The sequence below is a fragment of the Diabrotica virgifera genome, chromosome 6, assembly GCF_917563875.1.
Source record: "Diabrotica virgifera virgifera chromosome 6, PGI_DIABVI_V3a".
Classification (NCBI taxonomy): Eukaryota; Metazoa; Arthropoda; class Insecta; order Coleoptera; family Chrysomelidae; genus Diabrotica; species Diabrotica virgifera.
In genome coordinates, this window is record NC_065448.1 from 218,958,578 (window position 1) to 218,975,901 (window position 17,324).

The 17,324-nt window shown below is 31.6% G+C and overlaps 1 protein-coding gene across 1 annotated transcript in view; it reads left to right on the forward strand.

The window, feature by feature from the left end:
* LOC126887253 (pikachurin) overlaps positions 1-17,324 on the forward strand; it is a 679,948-nt gene that overhangs the window by 448,296 nt on the left and 214,328 nt on the right. Inside the window, exon 4 of the mRNA XM_050654668.1 lies at positions 4,490-4,691. Within this exon, the coding sequence (XP_050510625.1) occupies positions 4,490-4,691 (202 nt within the window). The remainder of the gene's footprint in view (positions 1-4,489; positions 4,692-17,324) is intronic.

The window sequence follows — 17,324 nt, forward strand, 5'->3', positions numbered from 1 at the left end:
ACAACAACCTCTTTACATACAAGGGCAAAAATATTTTCAGAGACATTAATGACACACCACATTGCCTTGCTGTGTACGTTCATGACAAATTGGCGCAAAGTCGATAAAATCGTTGGATCTTTGGCGATTTAGAACATTTTTTTATTATCAAACTTCTCAGCACTCACAACTTTTCTTTGTTCTTTTACAGGAAAGCACTTAAGTGTGATTTATAATCTACTTTCGAGCTTTTAACAGAAATTGTGTCTCCAACAAAATTGCTTACGTTCTTATGTGAAGAAATCCTTTTATTTACAGAACTAAACTTATTAAAGGGTATGTGATTATTAACCTTCTATTTATTATTGAATTTGATCGATAATTTTAATATGGATTGTTTTATTGCCATCAAAGCTGGCCTTAAGACTCGAGTTATGTGGTTTTTTACGTTTTGGTTTGTGGACTTTTCAAATTTTCGATTGAACCATGGTATCAGAAAGCCGTTTCATTAAGTATAATGACCCATAAAAGCCAAGATCATAATGATAATTATCCCTATATGGAAACAGAGTGAGTTCTAATGGTAAAAATCCAATTGTATTAAAAACTTCAAAATTAATCGGTGAGGACTACAATCTGTTAGACCGGAAAAGCCTTTTGGGTTAATTTTATAATTTTTATAGTAATAAAAAATATTTTTTTTCTTTTTTCCCATAATCATAACTACGATGATGATTATTACAATTACAATCTGGTGATACTTGACCAATGAGCAATTTTAATCTAACCTAAACTATTACTGTTCCTTAAAATTAAGAGCTTACCCCATAGCATCTCTTATCTAACCTAACAAGATAGTGCACTATTATAGCATACACACTAACGCGCACAAGCACTATGCTCTGCTTTTCACTATCACCTATCACTTAAACTAGTTCATAAGGCTTTGTCCTCTTCAGTCTTCTAACTTGCCCAGTGGTATCGAGGAGCTGGATTGCCTTAATATTCTCGTGCATATGAAGTCGTTGCTTGTGACTTCCTGCCATCTTCTTGATGATTATATCAACAGTTTCCATTCCTAGGTCCTTATGGAGATCACTGTTTGTAACGTACCAAGGAGCATCTACAATATTTCTTAGTATTTTGTTCTGGAATCTTTGTATTACTGTTATATTACTTGGTCTAGTACACCCCCATAGTGGGCATCCATAAGTCCATACAGGTCTCAATATTTGTTTGTAAATTAGTAACTTATTATGCATCGACAATGTGGAGTTTCTTCCAATTAGACAATATATTTTTTTATATCTTATATTTAGTTCTTCCCTTTTTTTCTTAACGTGCACCTTCCAGCGTAGTTTTGCATCTAATGTTATACCCAAATACTTAGCAGTATCTGCATATGGTACTTGAATATTGTTGATTATAACTGGTATATATGGTATTTTTTTGTTGGTGAAATTAACATGGACAGATTTAGCTTCATTTAGCCTGATTCTCCATTTTTGTGTCCATTTATGGATTTGGTTAACTGCTATTTGGACCTTGTTGGTCGCCTCTTCACTTGTCCCTACTGCTTGAATAGCTGTATCATCAGCAAAGGTGACAACTGTGTTGTCTTCCAGTACAGGTATATCACACGTGTATAGTAGGTATAGGACTGGACCCAACACACTGCTTTGTGGAACACCTGCTCTAATTTCTTTTAAGTCTGAAAAACAGTCTTCTTGCTTAATTCTAAAATGCCGTTCTTTTATGTATGATTGTAAAAGTTTTGAGTACGGTATAGGTAAAAAACATTTTAGTTTGTATGTTAAAACTTCATGCCAGACTTTATCGAAAGCCTGTGCAGCATCAAGGAATACAGTTGAACAGACTTTCTTTTCTTCTAGGGATCTTTCGATAATATTAGTGATTCTGTGCACCTGGTCAATTGTTGAATGCTTATTTCTAAATCCGAACTGATGTGTCGGTATTAAATTCCTTGCTTCAATAATTGGTTTTATTCGCTTGAGGAGCAGTTTCTCAAACAGCTTTGATATTACAGGAAGCAGAGATATCGGTCTGTATGACGAAACCTCATGTGCTGGTTTTCCTGGTTTAGGAATCATAATGACTTCCGCCATCTTCCATATCATTGGTACATATTTTAATCTGAATGCACCGTTAAAGAGGTTTGTTAATTTTACGATAGCTCTTCGGGGAAGATTTTTCAACAGCTCACCCGTAATTAGATCATAGCATAGATATCAATAAAAAATATAAATTGTCAAATATACTATTTTATACAGCGTGTCTACTTGAGTTGGAAACATATGGGAAACTTTTTTATTATTAATTTTACGAAAAAAAGTTATTCTTTATAAAAAGTTCTGCATGCCCCAAAACCTAAGATTCAATTATCAGATATCAAATTTTCTCAATATTATACGAAGTATGTCAAAAAATATGAATTTCGGCTAAGGGTAAAGTACCTTTATTTCTCTCAATATCGAAAATTCTTATGATACAAAGTTGTTTGGAATTAAAAACTAAGATGAAATATGCAATTACATGCTTCTTATTGAAAAAAAAAAATATTTTTCTCAAATTTATGGATACCCAACATTGTTTTTAATTATTACAAATATCATAACTCGTTTATTATTCATTTTACGAAAAAAAGTTATTCTTCATAAAAAACTTTGCATGGTCTAAAATCTAAGACACAACCATGATATATCAACTTTTATTAATTTTATACGAGGTGTGTCAAAAAATATGAAATTCGCTCAATATTATAGCACCTTTATATTTCACAGTTTTTCAATTAGAAGGATGTAATTGCATATTGACACATAGTTTTTAATTCTAAACAACTTTTTTAATAACCGTTTTCAATATTGTGAAAAATAAAGGTACTTTACTCTTGAGTGAAATTCATATTTTTTGACATAACTCGTATAAAATTAATAAAATGTCATATCTGTTGGTTGAATCTTCGGTCTTAGGACATAAAGAGATTTTTATAAAGAATACCTTTTTTTCGTAAAAGTAATAATAAAAGAGTTATCGTATGTGTAATGAATAAAAACGAAGTTAGTATCAATAAATTTGAGAAAAATTTGGAAAATATTTTTTTCCAATTAGAAGCATGTAATTACATATTTGAGCTTGGTTTTTATTTCTAAACAACTTTTCATAATAAGAATTTTCGATATTGAGAGAAATAAAGGTACTTTACCCTTAGCCGAAATTCATATTTTTTGACATACCTCGTATAATATTAAGAAAATTTGATATCTGATAATTGAATCTTAGGTTTTGGGGCATGCAGAACTTTTTATAAAGAATAACTTTTTTCGTAAAATTAATAATAAAAAAGTTTCCCATATGTTTCCAACTCAAGTAGACACGCTGTATATTGTATATACATATTTCTATCGAGTAACACATATTTGTTTCGAGTAACACAAATATGTCTCTAATTGACCGTAGAAAAAATCGTCTATATATAATGTTTACTTACTTTAAAAGTATGCGAACCTTGAATAAAATATGTTAAGAAAAAGCAGGTAGACTCCAGATGTTGTCAAATAATAAGGGCACTGGCCCAAAAAGGTCGAAACCCATTCTGTTTTTGTCTGCAGAAAGAACGGTAACGTAACATTGGTGAAATAATTCATAAATATTTTGGTAATTAGCCGCGCATTGAAAGAAACCCTGGAGATAAAGAAAAATATATATTTGTATCATGTTTAAATGAATTGGCACAAATATATATCTTACCACCAACGTAGGTTTTTTCACTGCTGAACTGTAATCAAAAATCTTATAAATTGTTGAGAAATGGCTGAATTTGATGATTTTTGGTTTTTTATAGCTTATCGTCAGACTAGCTAGGACTGAATGGTGATATAAACGTTCTTAGTAGTTATTTAAACTTATTTGTTTATATTATCCAAGGTCGCGCTGTCACCTCTCCTTTTTAATATTATAATCCTGGAGAAAGTAATAAGAACAGCATAAGTTAGAACAGAATTACTGACAGTAAATAGACCAAAATTACTACTAGCATAAGCGGATGGCATTGATATTGTGGGAAACACAGTCACCAATGTGAAGGAGACTTTCAATAAATTGGAGGTAGAGGCAAAGAAAACTGGTTTAAGGGTAAATGAAGAGAAAACCAAATACATGTGCATCAACAGACAAAAAGGACGAGATAGAATAGGGCAAAATGTTACGATAGACCCATATAATTTTGAAAGAGTGGAGAATTTGAAATCCCTCAAAACAACAATCGCTGTAAATAAATTGGAATTTTTTATTTAAAACATAGCACAATATCGGCCGAATTGCATTGCCCCGAAAAAGTAAATTTATTGTCAATTTATTTATTTGTCCTTCATTTCAACGGCACACATCCACCAACGCAACTTTTTATTTTATGACCCCCCAACTAACACTAAACCTCTTAAAGGTGATTTATATTCTTCTTAAAGATCTCTTACCACACTTTTTGTTACAGACAAGGAGATCCAATCACCTCGGTTTACGGGTTCCAGTTGGCTGGCGTTTCCAGCGCTTCGAGGGGCCTACAAACACGTCCAACTCAGCCTGGAATTGAGACCAGAAGCATACGACGGCATTTTTTTCCTCACTGGCGAGAGGGACGACATGGCCGGCGACTTTATGGCTCTGTTGCTTCATCAGGGATTCGTCGAGTTCCGGTAAGAGATATCGTTTTCGTAATGGTAATAAAAACACCTCAAAGTTACATTTTATGAAGTCGACTTTCGATTTAGATATTTACAATATTCTCCTGTTCAGTGAATCTTGGTAATACTACATAGGTTAAAAATCAACAAGGAAAAATTTCTTGTAGCTGGCTGTATACCATTAATTACAAGTAAAATTTAATAAAAAATGTTTGGCTTGGTAAAAGGTATAGTAGTTTAAAAAGGGCACCCCTATAGGGCTACACACATAGAAACAAAACGTTACAGAGCGAAAACGTTTTGTTTCTATGTTTGTAGCCCTATAGGGGCTTTTTAAACTAATATACCTTTTACCAAGCAAAAACTTTTTTACTAAATTTTACTACATAGGTTGTTTAATAAGTTTTGCGGTTCGATAAGAAAAACATAATTTTATAATTTGAAATACACTTTATTATTCAGTATGGTCTCTCCAGTGAAGGCTGGTACCACTTTAAGAAGGTAGTGCCAGAACTCGGACAGCCGCCAAAATTTTTAGTGACGGATTTACGATATTGTCAAAAAAGGTATACTTACAACAAAAACTAAGAAAATATATGCGCGGATAATTTTATCTAACGTATCTTACGTTTATTGATCTGAGGTGCCAAGCGATTGTCCAACATTGATCAAAACAGTTCCGTGTAAATTAATTAATAATAAAAACCTCTTAACCTACCACCAGCACTTACTGCTGATAGTGATTGAAGTTTGTTATTACGATTTATTCTCTATCTACCAATTTATAAAAATAATACTATTTCATTATTCACACACATGCACAAATTTTTGTAATGCCACTTTTAAAGTTTACGATATATGAAGTTCATTCTTCTATTTTTTGGTTGCAAAGTTTTCAATGACTTTATTATTAAAATTATCAATACAATTTACAAAATGCTTTTCTGCAGATAGCATACCTAAAGCACTATGTTTCAACATCGAAAAACAGCGTTCTGCTTCAGATGTTGATATAGAAATGGTAACTAAAATACTTAAAAGTTTAATAGTTTCTTCAAATGTGCTTTTTAAGCCTTCCCTCTATAATAAAACCGATAGCGAAACAGCCCCAGAGGTAGTACTTAATTCGTCTCGCTAATACAGTACCTATACTTCTAATTCAGTTTTAAATCGAATTTTGCTTAAAAATTAAAATTGTCTCCATGCTTCATTAAGAAAGGATTCGGAGAACTGATGCTTATAAGCAGAAAACTTCTCCGACATTATTAAATTAGAAGCAACTAAATGTCCGGAGAAGGTAGACCTTTGAAATATCTGGTACTTTGAATAATATGAATCTTTAAGTCGTTGTCTAATTCGGCGCTAAAATTGACAAGCTCCTTAAATATGCCTCTATTTTCTGAATTTCCTTTTTCGTCGTGACTTCTTAAAGCTAACTCGAAAGCTCCACAAAACCTTATAACATTTGTAGTTTTTTTTAAATACTTTAAAAAAATATTCCGTAGAATGGGGTGAGATTGATCTCCCGGGGTGACATTGATCATTTGTCATTATATCACATATATGTAGATACAACCGGTAACAATGTAAAATTGTTTCTGTACGTGGCACTGTTCATTTCTTGGATCTTGACTATGATCAGTTCACGTCGTTGTTAGTTTGCAATTGGCATTGGGAAGAAGTTCTGTTGCTTTGAAATTAACCATAGTTTTGGCCTATTTTTATAGTTTGTGTACTTTTGATGGTAGAGAGAGAACGGAGGTAAGTTCGCTAGTTCTAGTGTTATAAAATTATTTTTTATGGTTCTGTAATAATAATTTTAAGTATCTAGCGTTTTAGCTAACGCCAGCTTTTTTAAGATGGCGGATAATATTGAATGGGGTGACATTGATCAAGTGATCAATCTCACCCCACCTTACGTACGTTGCAGAAATTAATTTAAAATTTTAAGAAAATAATATAATATTTACATGCTTACCAGCCAACTCTACTAATATTTGCCAGCCGTTGGATATCGCATTCTTCAGGCCCTTCCAAGAAAGCTGGAGGAAAACTTTAACATCATGGAAAATGCAAAATTCCAAAACCTCTGGCATTCCGAAAAATTAATTTCCTAAGCTGTTAAAGCAAACACTTGAAATCATGAATAAAGTACCACCTAAAAATCCAGACGGAGAGAAAAGTGCTGTAAAAAGAAACTTACTTTCTAGTTTTGAAGCATGTAGTATTGCACCATTCAACCCCAATCGAGTTTTGGAAAAGCTACCACAAGACGCTATTGATCAAGTCGAGCTTAGATGCTCTCTTACTAACTTTTTGAAAGACTTGAGGTACAATTTCGGCTCTGAAAAACCTAGACGTAAAGGAAAACTGTTAGCACCTGAACCTGGTCAAAGTGTTACAGCACCTAAACCATCAGAGGAGTCCAGTGACGATGATTCAAATGAAAACCTGGAATTAGATGACAGCAACATTGATGTTGATATTAGCCAAGATGAAGAGGAGGTTAAATATTTCTGTTCTTCATTAGAAAACATCACGAAAGGAAAATTCCTGTTAGTAAGATTTTTGTCTGGTTCTCGGAAAAAGACGGAATTCGCTATGTCTGTCAGATAAAAGGAGTTTTAGAAGGAGAAGAAATCGAAGTTCAAGGCCTTAAATCAGCAGGATGGAGGAAGATTTTCAAAATAATTGAAAATGACATATCCACTGTTCCCTTCAAGGAAGTAATTGCTTTACTACCAGATCCGACACTTGAGACGATTTCTGATAGGATACAAAAATATCATTTTCGCGGAGAAATTAATGTAAAAGAATGTTAAATCAAATTTTCTTTTTCTATAAATTGTTCTGAATTACATTTTTAGTTATTAAAATATGTTTTTTTTGTATAAATAAAGAATAGTACAATAAAAATATCACTTTCACCCCGCATGATCAATCTCACCCCTTTGTAAAAATTCGAAAAACTATCTGACCGAATTAGTCGGGGTTAAGATTGATCATATTCTATTTAAAAGCACTACTGTTTCATGCTATAAAATCATCATGATCAATCTCACCCCAGTCACGGGTCTAAGATTGATCACCCTTATTTTATGAGATAAGTGCATTTTCTTAATAATTAAAACAAAACTAGTGTTAAATCACTACTCTTTAGATATTAATATAACACGTGAAGTGTTTAAATATAGAACATACACAAAAACGTTTAAAATATAAATCAAATAAAGTTAAATTTGATCAATCTCACCCCATTTCACGGTTCTTAAAAAGTTAAATTTCTTAAAAAAATTTTTTAAATACTAATCTTCATTGTCACTTAATAAATTAAACTTAAGAAATAATCAAAATATTATTTTTACTACACCCACGATCATGATGCACTAAAAGTTTAATTATAAATACAAAAGCGTTTTAACAGAAAATATACATAATGAAAGTGACAAACCAGCACGTAAAGAAACTCAACCCTGTGCCCGGCACGGAGATTCTCATTTGAAGGTATACTAATAGTCCAATATAGCTCTTTCTCTGTCACTTACATAGAATGCTCGTAAAATCTTTCTCTCTTTAGTCGTGCCAGTACTGACTTTTGCACGAAGGAGATTCTCCTGTCGAATAATCTCCGCTGTCGGCAGGGATTGTATTACGCCCATAGTTGCCATTTTGTACATAATTTATGAAGATCAAAAGAAATACACAGAAAAACTAACACAAATTAAAAAGTTTTGAAGATAAAATAGCTATTTGTATAACAAGGGAGGAAAGTGCTACTTTTCCTCCCGTGAATGAAGTTTACTGCCCGACGCGTAGCGGAGGGCAGTAATCATTCAAGGGAGGAAAAGGCACTTTACTCCCATGTTATACATATGGTTTTTCCACCTTCCTCAAATAACAAGTCATTTTTTTAATTTTTACTTAATTTATTTATGTAACTAACCAACAAAATTTATTAGAACTAAAACTAACAAGTACGTACAATATAACTGTCAATTGTCAAATATAAGTCAAATTAATAATGTAAACATTGTTAAATCGGAATAACAATTTACTGTTTTTTATCATTCTGCAAAATACAGAGTGTTTTATAAATAAACGTTAAAATGTATAGAAACTTACGTAATAGAAAATAGATATTGTACAGGGCGTCAATAAGTTACATTTCTTGAATGAAATACCATGACGTCACTTTTACTTTTCCTCCCTAGGGAGGAAAAGTACAACTTCGCTCCCTACAATCAGGTCCGGAAAAGTATACTTTCGCTAGAGGTAGGTGGAAAAATATGTTTCTGCATAGTTAGCAAGATAGTACCATGGCTCTATGGCACTACCTCACGGGCCGCCACTGGGTCTCTCTGAACATCAATACACTTGTTCCAACGAGATTCCAATTTGTAAATTTGGTCCATGAAGGGAGAATTTGAAAGAGCTGCAAAGTACGCTTCCACAGCTGTTATGTACTTATTATTTGATAAAAAACGCTTTCCACGCATAATCTTTTTTACGTATTCAAACAAATGGAAGTCGCTAGGAGCCAAATCTGATTAATACTGTGGATGCTCCAACAATTCGAACTTTAATTCATGGATTTTAGCCATTGGTAAAATGCTCATAATATGACACGGTGCATTATCCTGATAAAAAAGGATTTTTTTCTTTTGCAAACCGGGTTTTTTTTACGATTTTTTTCCTTCGGCTGATCTAAAAGTTTACAATAATCTCCAGAATTTATTGTTTTATAAGTTTGCAAGTATGTACCTAATCCACAAACAAAATTCCTTTCACATCCCGAAAACTGATGCTAAACCTTCTCGGGCGATTTCTGGAAACGAACTCGTTTCGGGGCCGAAAAACCAGGTTCTACCATTGTTTAGCATCTTCTTTTAATTCACGATCATGGTAATAGACCACTCATCGATTGTGATGAATCGACACACAAAATCTACTTTATTCTTTTTAAAACGCTCTAAATGTTGCTGAGAAAGTCACATTTGAATGTGTTTGTGTTCCGTTGTTAGCGAATGCGGCGCCCCTTGTGAACACAGCTTTTTGAAACCCAATACTTTTACCAAAATATTGCTGATATTGTTCAATTAGACGCAAAGGGATTTTACTAAATCACTTTCAGTCACTCGATCAGTTTCCAATATCATATCCTGTATTTTTTCTACGATTTCTGGTGTTGTCACTGTTTTTTGAAGGCCTTGACGTGTATCGAATTCAAAGTTTGTACTACCTTCTTCTTCAGGTTCCTTCCCCTATCGGAGGTTGGAAATCATCATCGCTATTTTAACTTTATTAGCCGCACTTCTGAACAATTCTAATGAGCTGCAACCGAACCACTCTCTCAAATTTCTTAGCCAGGATATTTTGCGTCGTCCTGGGTTTCTCTTCCCTTGTATCTTCCCTTGCATAATTAATCTAAGCAATACGTACTTCTCGCCCCTCATTATATGACCCAGATATTTAATCTTTCTAATTTTAATAGCTTTTATGACTTCACATTCTTTCTTCATTCTTTGTAACACCTCTATATTAGTTACTTTTTCAGTCCACGATATTATGTGGATTCTCCTGTAGCACCACATCTCAAAGGAGTTTATTTTTTTTTATTTCAGACTGTTTTATTGTCCACGCTTCCATGCCGTATAATAAAGTAGAAAAAACGTAACAACGTAGCATTCTTGTGCGGATCTCTAGATTAAGGTTACGGTTGCAAAGTAAGTTCTTCAATTTTATGAACGTGTTTCTTGCCATTTCTTGCCATTTCTTTGTACTACCTACTACGTTTAATTCGGAAATTCATATTTCTACTGTACTAATTGAAGGCGAAGATTCCTTATACATTTTCAACATTCGTTCATAAATTTCATTTGATTTAAACCTTTGAAAAATAAAAATTCGATCACTGCACGATACTTGATTATTTCCATTGATTCTTCTAAATAAAGAATAAATGGACAGATTGAAATGAAACCTCACATACGTTCATATGAAGAGTGTACCAACATAACAAAAAAAATTAGGTTAGTACCAATGCTCACTCTTATTGAACTGCAAAACTTATTAAACAACCTAGTAATCTATGCTCTAAGTAAATATTTGTCGTGGAACTATCGAAGAATTATTATTGTATTAAAATACGCGCACATTGTGGTATACAATAATATACGTAATATACGTATACCGGGTGGTGAATTGGAAATGGGCTATAGAGAACTCAATGTAAAATTCTAAATTGTTGAATTCCTGCTTCCCTAATTATTTTACATAACAAGTCATGAGAAACTATTTTTGTAGAGGATTAAAATCTGTATTAAAAACAAAAGTTAAAATTGTTCTACGATTTAAACAGAGTCCAAAATTTTGAAAATTAAAATACATTTGCCATACCTAAGTGCGTAAAAGTAAGGTCACACGTTACTATTTCTGACAGTACGAAAACTATTGACTAAATAAAACAATTTTATTATTACTACTTTCTCTCAACTGAGGACATCTTTTCGACTTCATTGTTTGTTAAACAATAAAAACGATAAAATAAAAATACTGACAGTTCAAAATATTGTTAATATAATAATTTCATTTTGACCGAAGGCAACCTTATACAAATTCTTGCACTGTGTGTGGCCCAAATTTGGCAAATACTTTAATAAAATTTATTATATTTAACAAAATTTTGGAATGTGTTTAATTCGTAGAACAATTTTAACAATTGTTTTCAATCCTCTACAAATAGTTTCTCATTTCTTTTGATGTACAATAATTAGGGAAGAAGGAATATAACAGTTTAGAATTTTACATTGAGTTTCCTATGGCCCGTTCTCCAATTCACCACCCTGTATATCTATACCTACACTTTGGTGGTTTGGGGTTGATTTATCCAATTTTTTCCAAAAAATATAGTGTGATACGTTTTTGTAGGAAAACTAAATATACATTCCGAATTTCCTATTCTTAACTGACTTCAGGTTGGTTTTAAGTCTACAGGGGCTGATTTGCTCAGTTTTCCAAAAAGTATAGTGTATGTTTTTATGGTAAAACTAAATATAGATTCCAAATTTTCTATGAATGGTTGGTTTCGTGGTGGTTTTAACTATATTAGGGTTGATATGTTCAAATTTTCCAAAATAAAATAGGGGACACATGTTTTAAGGTAAAACTAAGTATATATTCCGAATTTTTAATATTATCTTCTCGATTTAGGGTGGTTTCAACCCTTTGGGAATAATATATTTAGTTTTGAAGTAGCTACATCTTATCGCTCGATATGATTATCGCTATCGTTTTAGCATGGTTCCGAAATCCAATTTAGGGCCATTCGAAAAATTTAGATACGTGCAATAACCTTGCGGTCTATAGTAATACAGATAATATTCATACATACACTCGTACACTTATTATAATTTTATATAATATATTTTTTTATAACAACTAGTCTCCTGAAGAGATAGATTTTTTTAGTGAATAGAAAACTCATGTTATTGCGCTGAGCACAGCTTGAATGATTTACTTTATTTTCTTTCCCGCGATTGCAAAAAGATACAATCCTTAAATTTACGACCTATCTTCTTCTTTAAATGCCGTCTACTAATTGTTTGTTAAATATTCTCGTCATTATCTGTATTCTATCTAAAGCTGTTCGAAAATATTTAAGCCAGTCCCTTAACGTTTTTAACAATGACAATCTCCTTTCTATGTTCGTTCTCCCTCTTATATTTCCATATATTATTCGTCTTGGCAATTCATATCGTCCTCTCATTACTTGTCCTAGATATTGCAACGTTCTTACTTTTATTATGTTTGTTAATTACTATTCTATACCTTTTTCTCAAAACATTTACATGTACGATTTCTTCTGTGTTTATGCTATTCTAAGCATCCTTCTGTAACACCACATTTTAAATGACTGTAGCTTATTTATATAGAGAGGTACAAAATTATAGAATAAACTAATTTTTTCAAGAATAAGCTACTTTGGAGAAAAATCCCGAAATATATTACTGCATAGAGAATTGAATAACCTTTTAAATAAGCTAGCAAACGACCGCTATTATTCTTATTTAAAAAAAATTCTCTGGATTTTTCTCCAAAGTTCCTATTCTCGAAAAAATGAATTTATTCCATAATTTTAAACCTCTCTGTATATTCTTGCTTCATTGTTTAGCTTTCAAGTCCATATTGTAATACCAAAAGCACATAACATATCAGAGTTGTTACTGTATTGCAGAGAATTTTGCAACTGGTTTTTTTGTATTATTATTTTCATTTTGATCTTTTGTGATCTGATCTTATGTTGGCACTTGTACATATATCATATTTTTGCAAATATAATTGCGTTCTTGTATTTTTCATAGTCTATTTGGTTTCTTTGCAATTTTCTATTCTTGGTCTGCTGGTGACTACCACATGTATAGCGTTCTCTCTGGCGTTTTGGCCAAACAAAATTATTCTTTTGACAAAATTCAATAAGCCTATCTTTTCTTTAGATTCTGTTGCCCAAACCGTGTCCATGTGTAAATTTTTCTACTTTTTATTCTCCAATACTTGTCTTAAAATCTCCCATTATAATTGTAACATCCGCGATTTTACGGATTTTTAAAGATCGTCTAAATTTTCGTAGAAAACAGAAATTAAAAAAATAAAATAGAAAGTAGAAAAAAAGAAATCATAATGAGCAATCAATATAATAATCAGAATAAACACCGCGCTTAAACTTTCTAAACTTTTAAACCCAACAATGCAGCAATTTTCGAATATCAGACTTCCGACCCACTTTTGACAAACTCTCATACCAATTAACAAATACAACTTCTCTAACTAAATAAGCAACCCAAGTAATTACAATCTGCAAAGTTTATCCCCAAGGGCCATCGAGTAAGCTACGAAATAATTAGTCGTAATTTAAGTTTAAGTACGAAATATTTGGTAATAATAAATCGATTTGTCGAGGAGAATAAGGTATTAATAACTCACGTGGACTGTGATTATGTGTGAGGTCTTAGGTAAATGAGGTAGTAATCGGGAACGAAATTTGATTCCATGCAACTTTAAGTGATTGCTTTGATTCTTGTTTTGAATTTGACTTTTAGCCCAGTAAATGAACGGGAAATTCGGCGATACCGTGTAATTTTCAGGGGCAACTCCGAATTGCATGAAAATTTGGATTTAGGTTCTACTTACCCTCCACGTCAAAGTTGAAATTGTGCCGTTGCTTGCTTTTACTTGGGGGGTGAACTTTTGTTCTATAGAGTTTTTTACGTAAGTCAATACTTTTCGAGTTATTTGCCATTGAAAATGTTGATTTTTCGACAAAAAAACTACGTTTTCAGGCGGTTGTTCGCAAATAACTCAAAAAGTAAATATATCGAAAAATATATCCTTAGCAAAAGTGTAGCTTATAAGAAATCCAAAAAAATGGTGTATCAGTAAAGTCTATCAATCAAATAAAAACAAAGTTGTAGCTCATAAAAAATACGTTCTTATTCGTCTAATTCCAAATCGAATATTTCAAGAGGAAATCACCGAAAAATTAAGCACTTTTCGGGAAAGACCCATTTAAACTTTTTTAAAGTGTTTATAAAAAGCTTTGTTTTACTTGTAACAAAAGTTTTAGCATTAGGAATAAGCGAGTTACGCTCAAAATAAAGTTGGCCCTCTTATTTTTTTGTAAAAACTCATGAAAATCTCGCCGTGTTTAGCTCCCCAAATGAAATTAATCGCTACCGCTTTACAAACAATTTACTTACCTGTCTATTTTTTATATGATCTGTCAGTCTCATCGGTTTAAAGTGTTTATTTTTGAAAGGGTTATAATTGAGAAAGCTTGAATGGATCACTAATCAGGAGTGTATGCAAATTTTGAACAGCCATATCTTAACCAATTTTTGTCTTACGGAGAAACAAAATGAAACTAGCATATTTAGCAAAACCTACATTTTTTACTCTTTAAGATTTTTCTTATCACTAATACTTTTTGAGTTATTTTGAAAAAATTTAATTTTTTAAAAATTTTAAGAAATTTTGTTTTACTATAAAACCAAATGTTTTCAAAAATAAGCACTTCAAACCAATCAAACTTGCAGATCATATAAACAATACACATACAGTTAAAATAGATGGTAAAGCCAAACGATTAATTTCATTTAGGGTGCTAAATAAAGGGAGGTTTTCACGATTTTTTTAACAAAAAAAGGGTCCAACTTTTTTTTCAGTGTAACTCGTTTATCTTTGATGCTGTAAACTTTTGTAAAAAACAAATAATAAGTTTTTTTTCGATATGTACTTTAAAAATCTTAATAAGGTTTTCCCAAAAAAACGCTTCTTTCTTCGGTGATTTCGCGTTGAATTATTCGATTTGGAATTAGACGAATAAGAACGTATTTTTCATGAGCTACAACTTTGTTTCTACTCAATTTGTAGACTTTACTGGTGCACCATTTTTTTGCTTAAAAAGGTGCTTAAAATAAGTCAATTTATCCACTTCCGGCCTTATTTTAAACACGCGTTTTTCACCCCCCGAGAAGGGGTAAATGTCACCCCCCAAGTAAAAGCAACCAACGGCACAAATTAAACTTTGAAGTGGAGGGTAAGTAGAACCTAAATCCAAATTTTCATGCAATTCGCAGTTGCCCCTGGAAATTACACTCCAAAACGGTCATTTATTGGGCTCTTTATACAGAGAGAGTCTGTAAAGTGGAATAAATTCAATATCTCAAATACTAATTGTTTTTTTGGAAAATGCTCAGACCCGTCGATTAGTATTTCAAATTGTCCTTTTTGACATTCAATAAAAATGTATACAGGGTGTCCCAATTTAGAGATATGACGTCATCGTCGATTTTCTTAAATGGCAACACTGTCATTTTGATAGCTAATTTGATAGGGTTTGTAAAGTTATACATAACTGCAAAATATCAAATTTTTATTCTCTACCATTTACAAGATAATAGAAAATAACAAAGTTATATCTGTAATTTGGAATATATTCAATAATTAAAATACTAACTGTTTTTTTGAAAAATGCTCAGACCCGTCGATTAGTATATCAAATTGTCATTTTTGACATATAATAATAATGTATACAGGGTGTCCCAATTTAGAGATATGACGTCATCGTTGATTTTCTTAAATGGCAACACTATCATTTTGATAGCTATTTTGATAGCGTGTGTAAAGTTATACACATCTGAAAAATTTCAAAATTTTATTCCCTACCATTTACAAGATAATAAAAAATAACAAAGTTATGAAGAACAAAAAGTAATCAAATAATAATTGAATTTATTTATTTCAATTAAGAAAATGCTCATAACGTTGCCCATTGACAATTTGACAATAATTGAGGGCAACATTATGAGTTTTTGCTTAATTTATTGAAATAATTAAATTCAATTATTATTTGATTACTTTTTGTTCTTCATAACTTTGTTATTTTTTATTATCTTGTAAATGGTAGGGAATAAAAATTTGAAATTTTTCAGATGTGTATAGCTTTACACACGCTATCAAAATAGCTATCAAAATGACAGTGTTGCCATTTAAGAAAATCAACGATGACGTCATATCTCTAAATTGGGACACCCTGTATACATTATTATTATATGTCAAAAATGACAATTTGGTATACTAATCGACGGGTCCGAGCATTTTTCAAAAAAACAATTAGTATTTGAGATATTGAATTTATTCCACTTTACAGACTCTCTCTGTATTATATTATATTTTGTGTGAAGTAAGTTGTTGGAGACACGACAGGTAAATTTAAGGAGAACACAGGAGTTCGACAGGGGGGCAGCATTTCGTCTAAACCTTTAACCCCTTCCATACGGTGATGTACCCGTGTGCATCATGCTTGACTATTCGCTACGTACGGGATGCACACACCGAGAGAAAAAAATTCTTGACATAAAGACACTTTATTTATATTTAAGAAAGATCGACTTGGCATATTGCCTAAGAAATATATCTTTGTATGTAAGATATAATTTTCTAAAATATTTCAAATAAATTTTAATATACTCAAAGAAATATATCTTAAGCATGATTAAACTATCACTTTCTTGCAAACTTCTAACTCATTTATCAGAAAGAAATTACACTTGATGTTAAATTGATTTTATTATTCATAAGGATGTATTGTCTTGACATTACAGAACTATTCTTTCTGAGCAATAATATTTCTTAGTAAGGAATATTGTTATCTTACTATTATTAATTAATGTCTTTATTGTTAAGAAATATATTTCGCAGATATAATCGTAGATTTAAAATTAAGTTACATTTCTTGAAAATAAAGTGATATTACATACGGCGAAATAAATCATTGTGTTAAGGCAAAATCATTCTTTATTAATAAAAACGGGATATATATAACGTTATTATTACATACAAATATTTTCTTTACTCTTAAACCACTGGCTTCTATACAACAATAACCGGATGGAGAGGCAAATTCAACTTTCTCAATATTTCCTTCTTTTTGTTAATAGCACGTTATATATATCAGCAATTAACTAAAATAAAACCGTTATGTAAAGAAGTAAACTTATTTTATAAAATTTTTTTATAAAGATGAGGGAACCGTTATTATAAACCGTTATGTAAAGAAGTAAACTTATTTTATAAAATTTTTTTATAAAG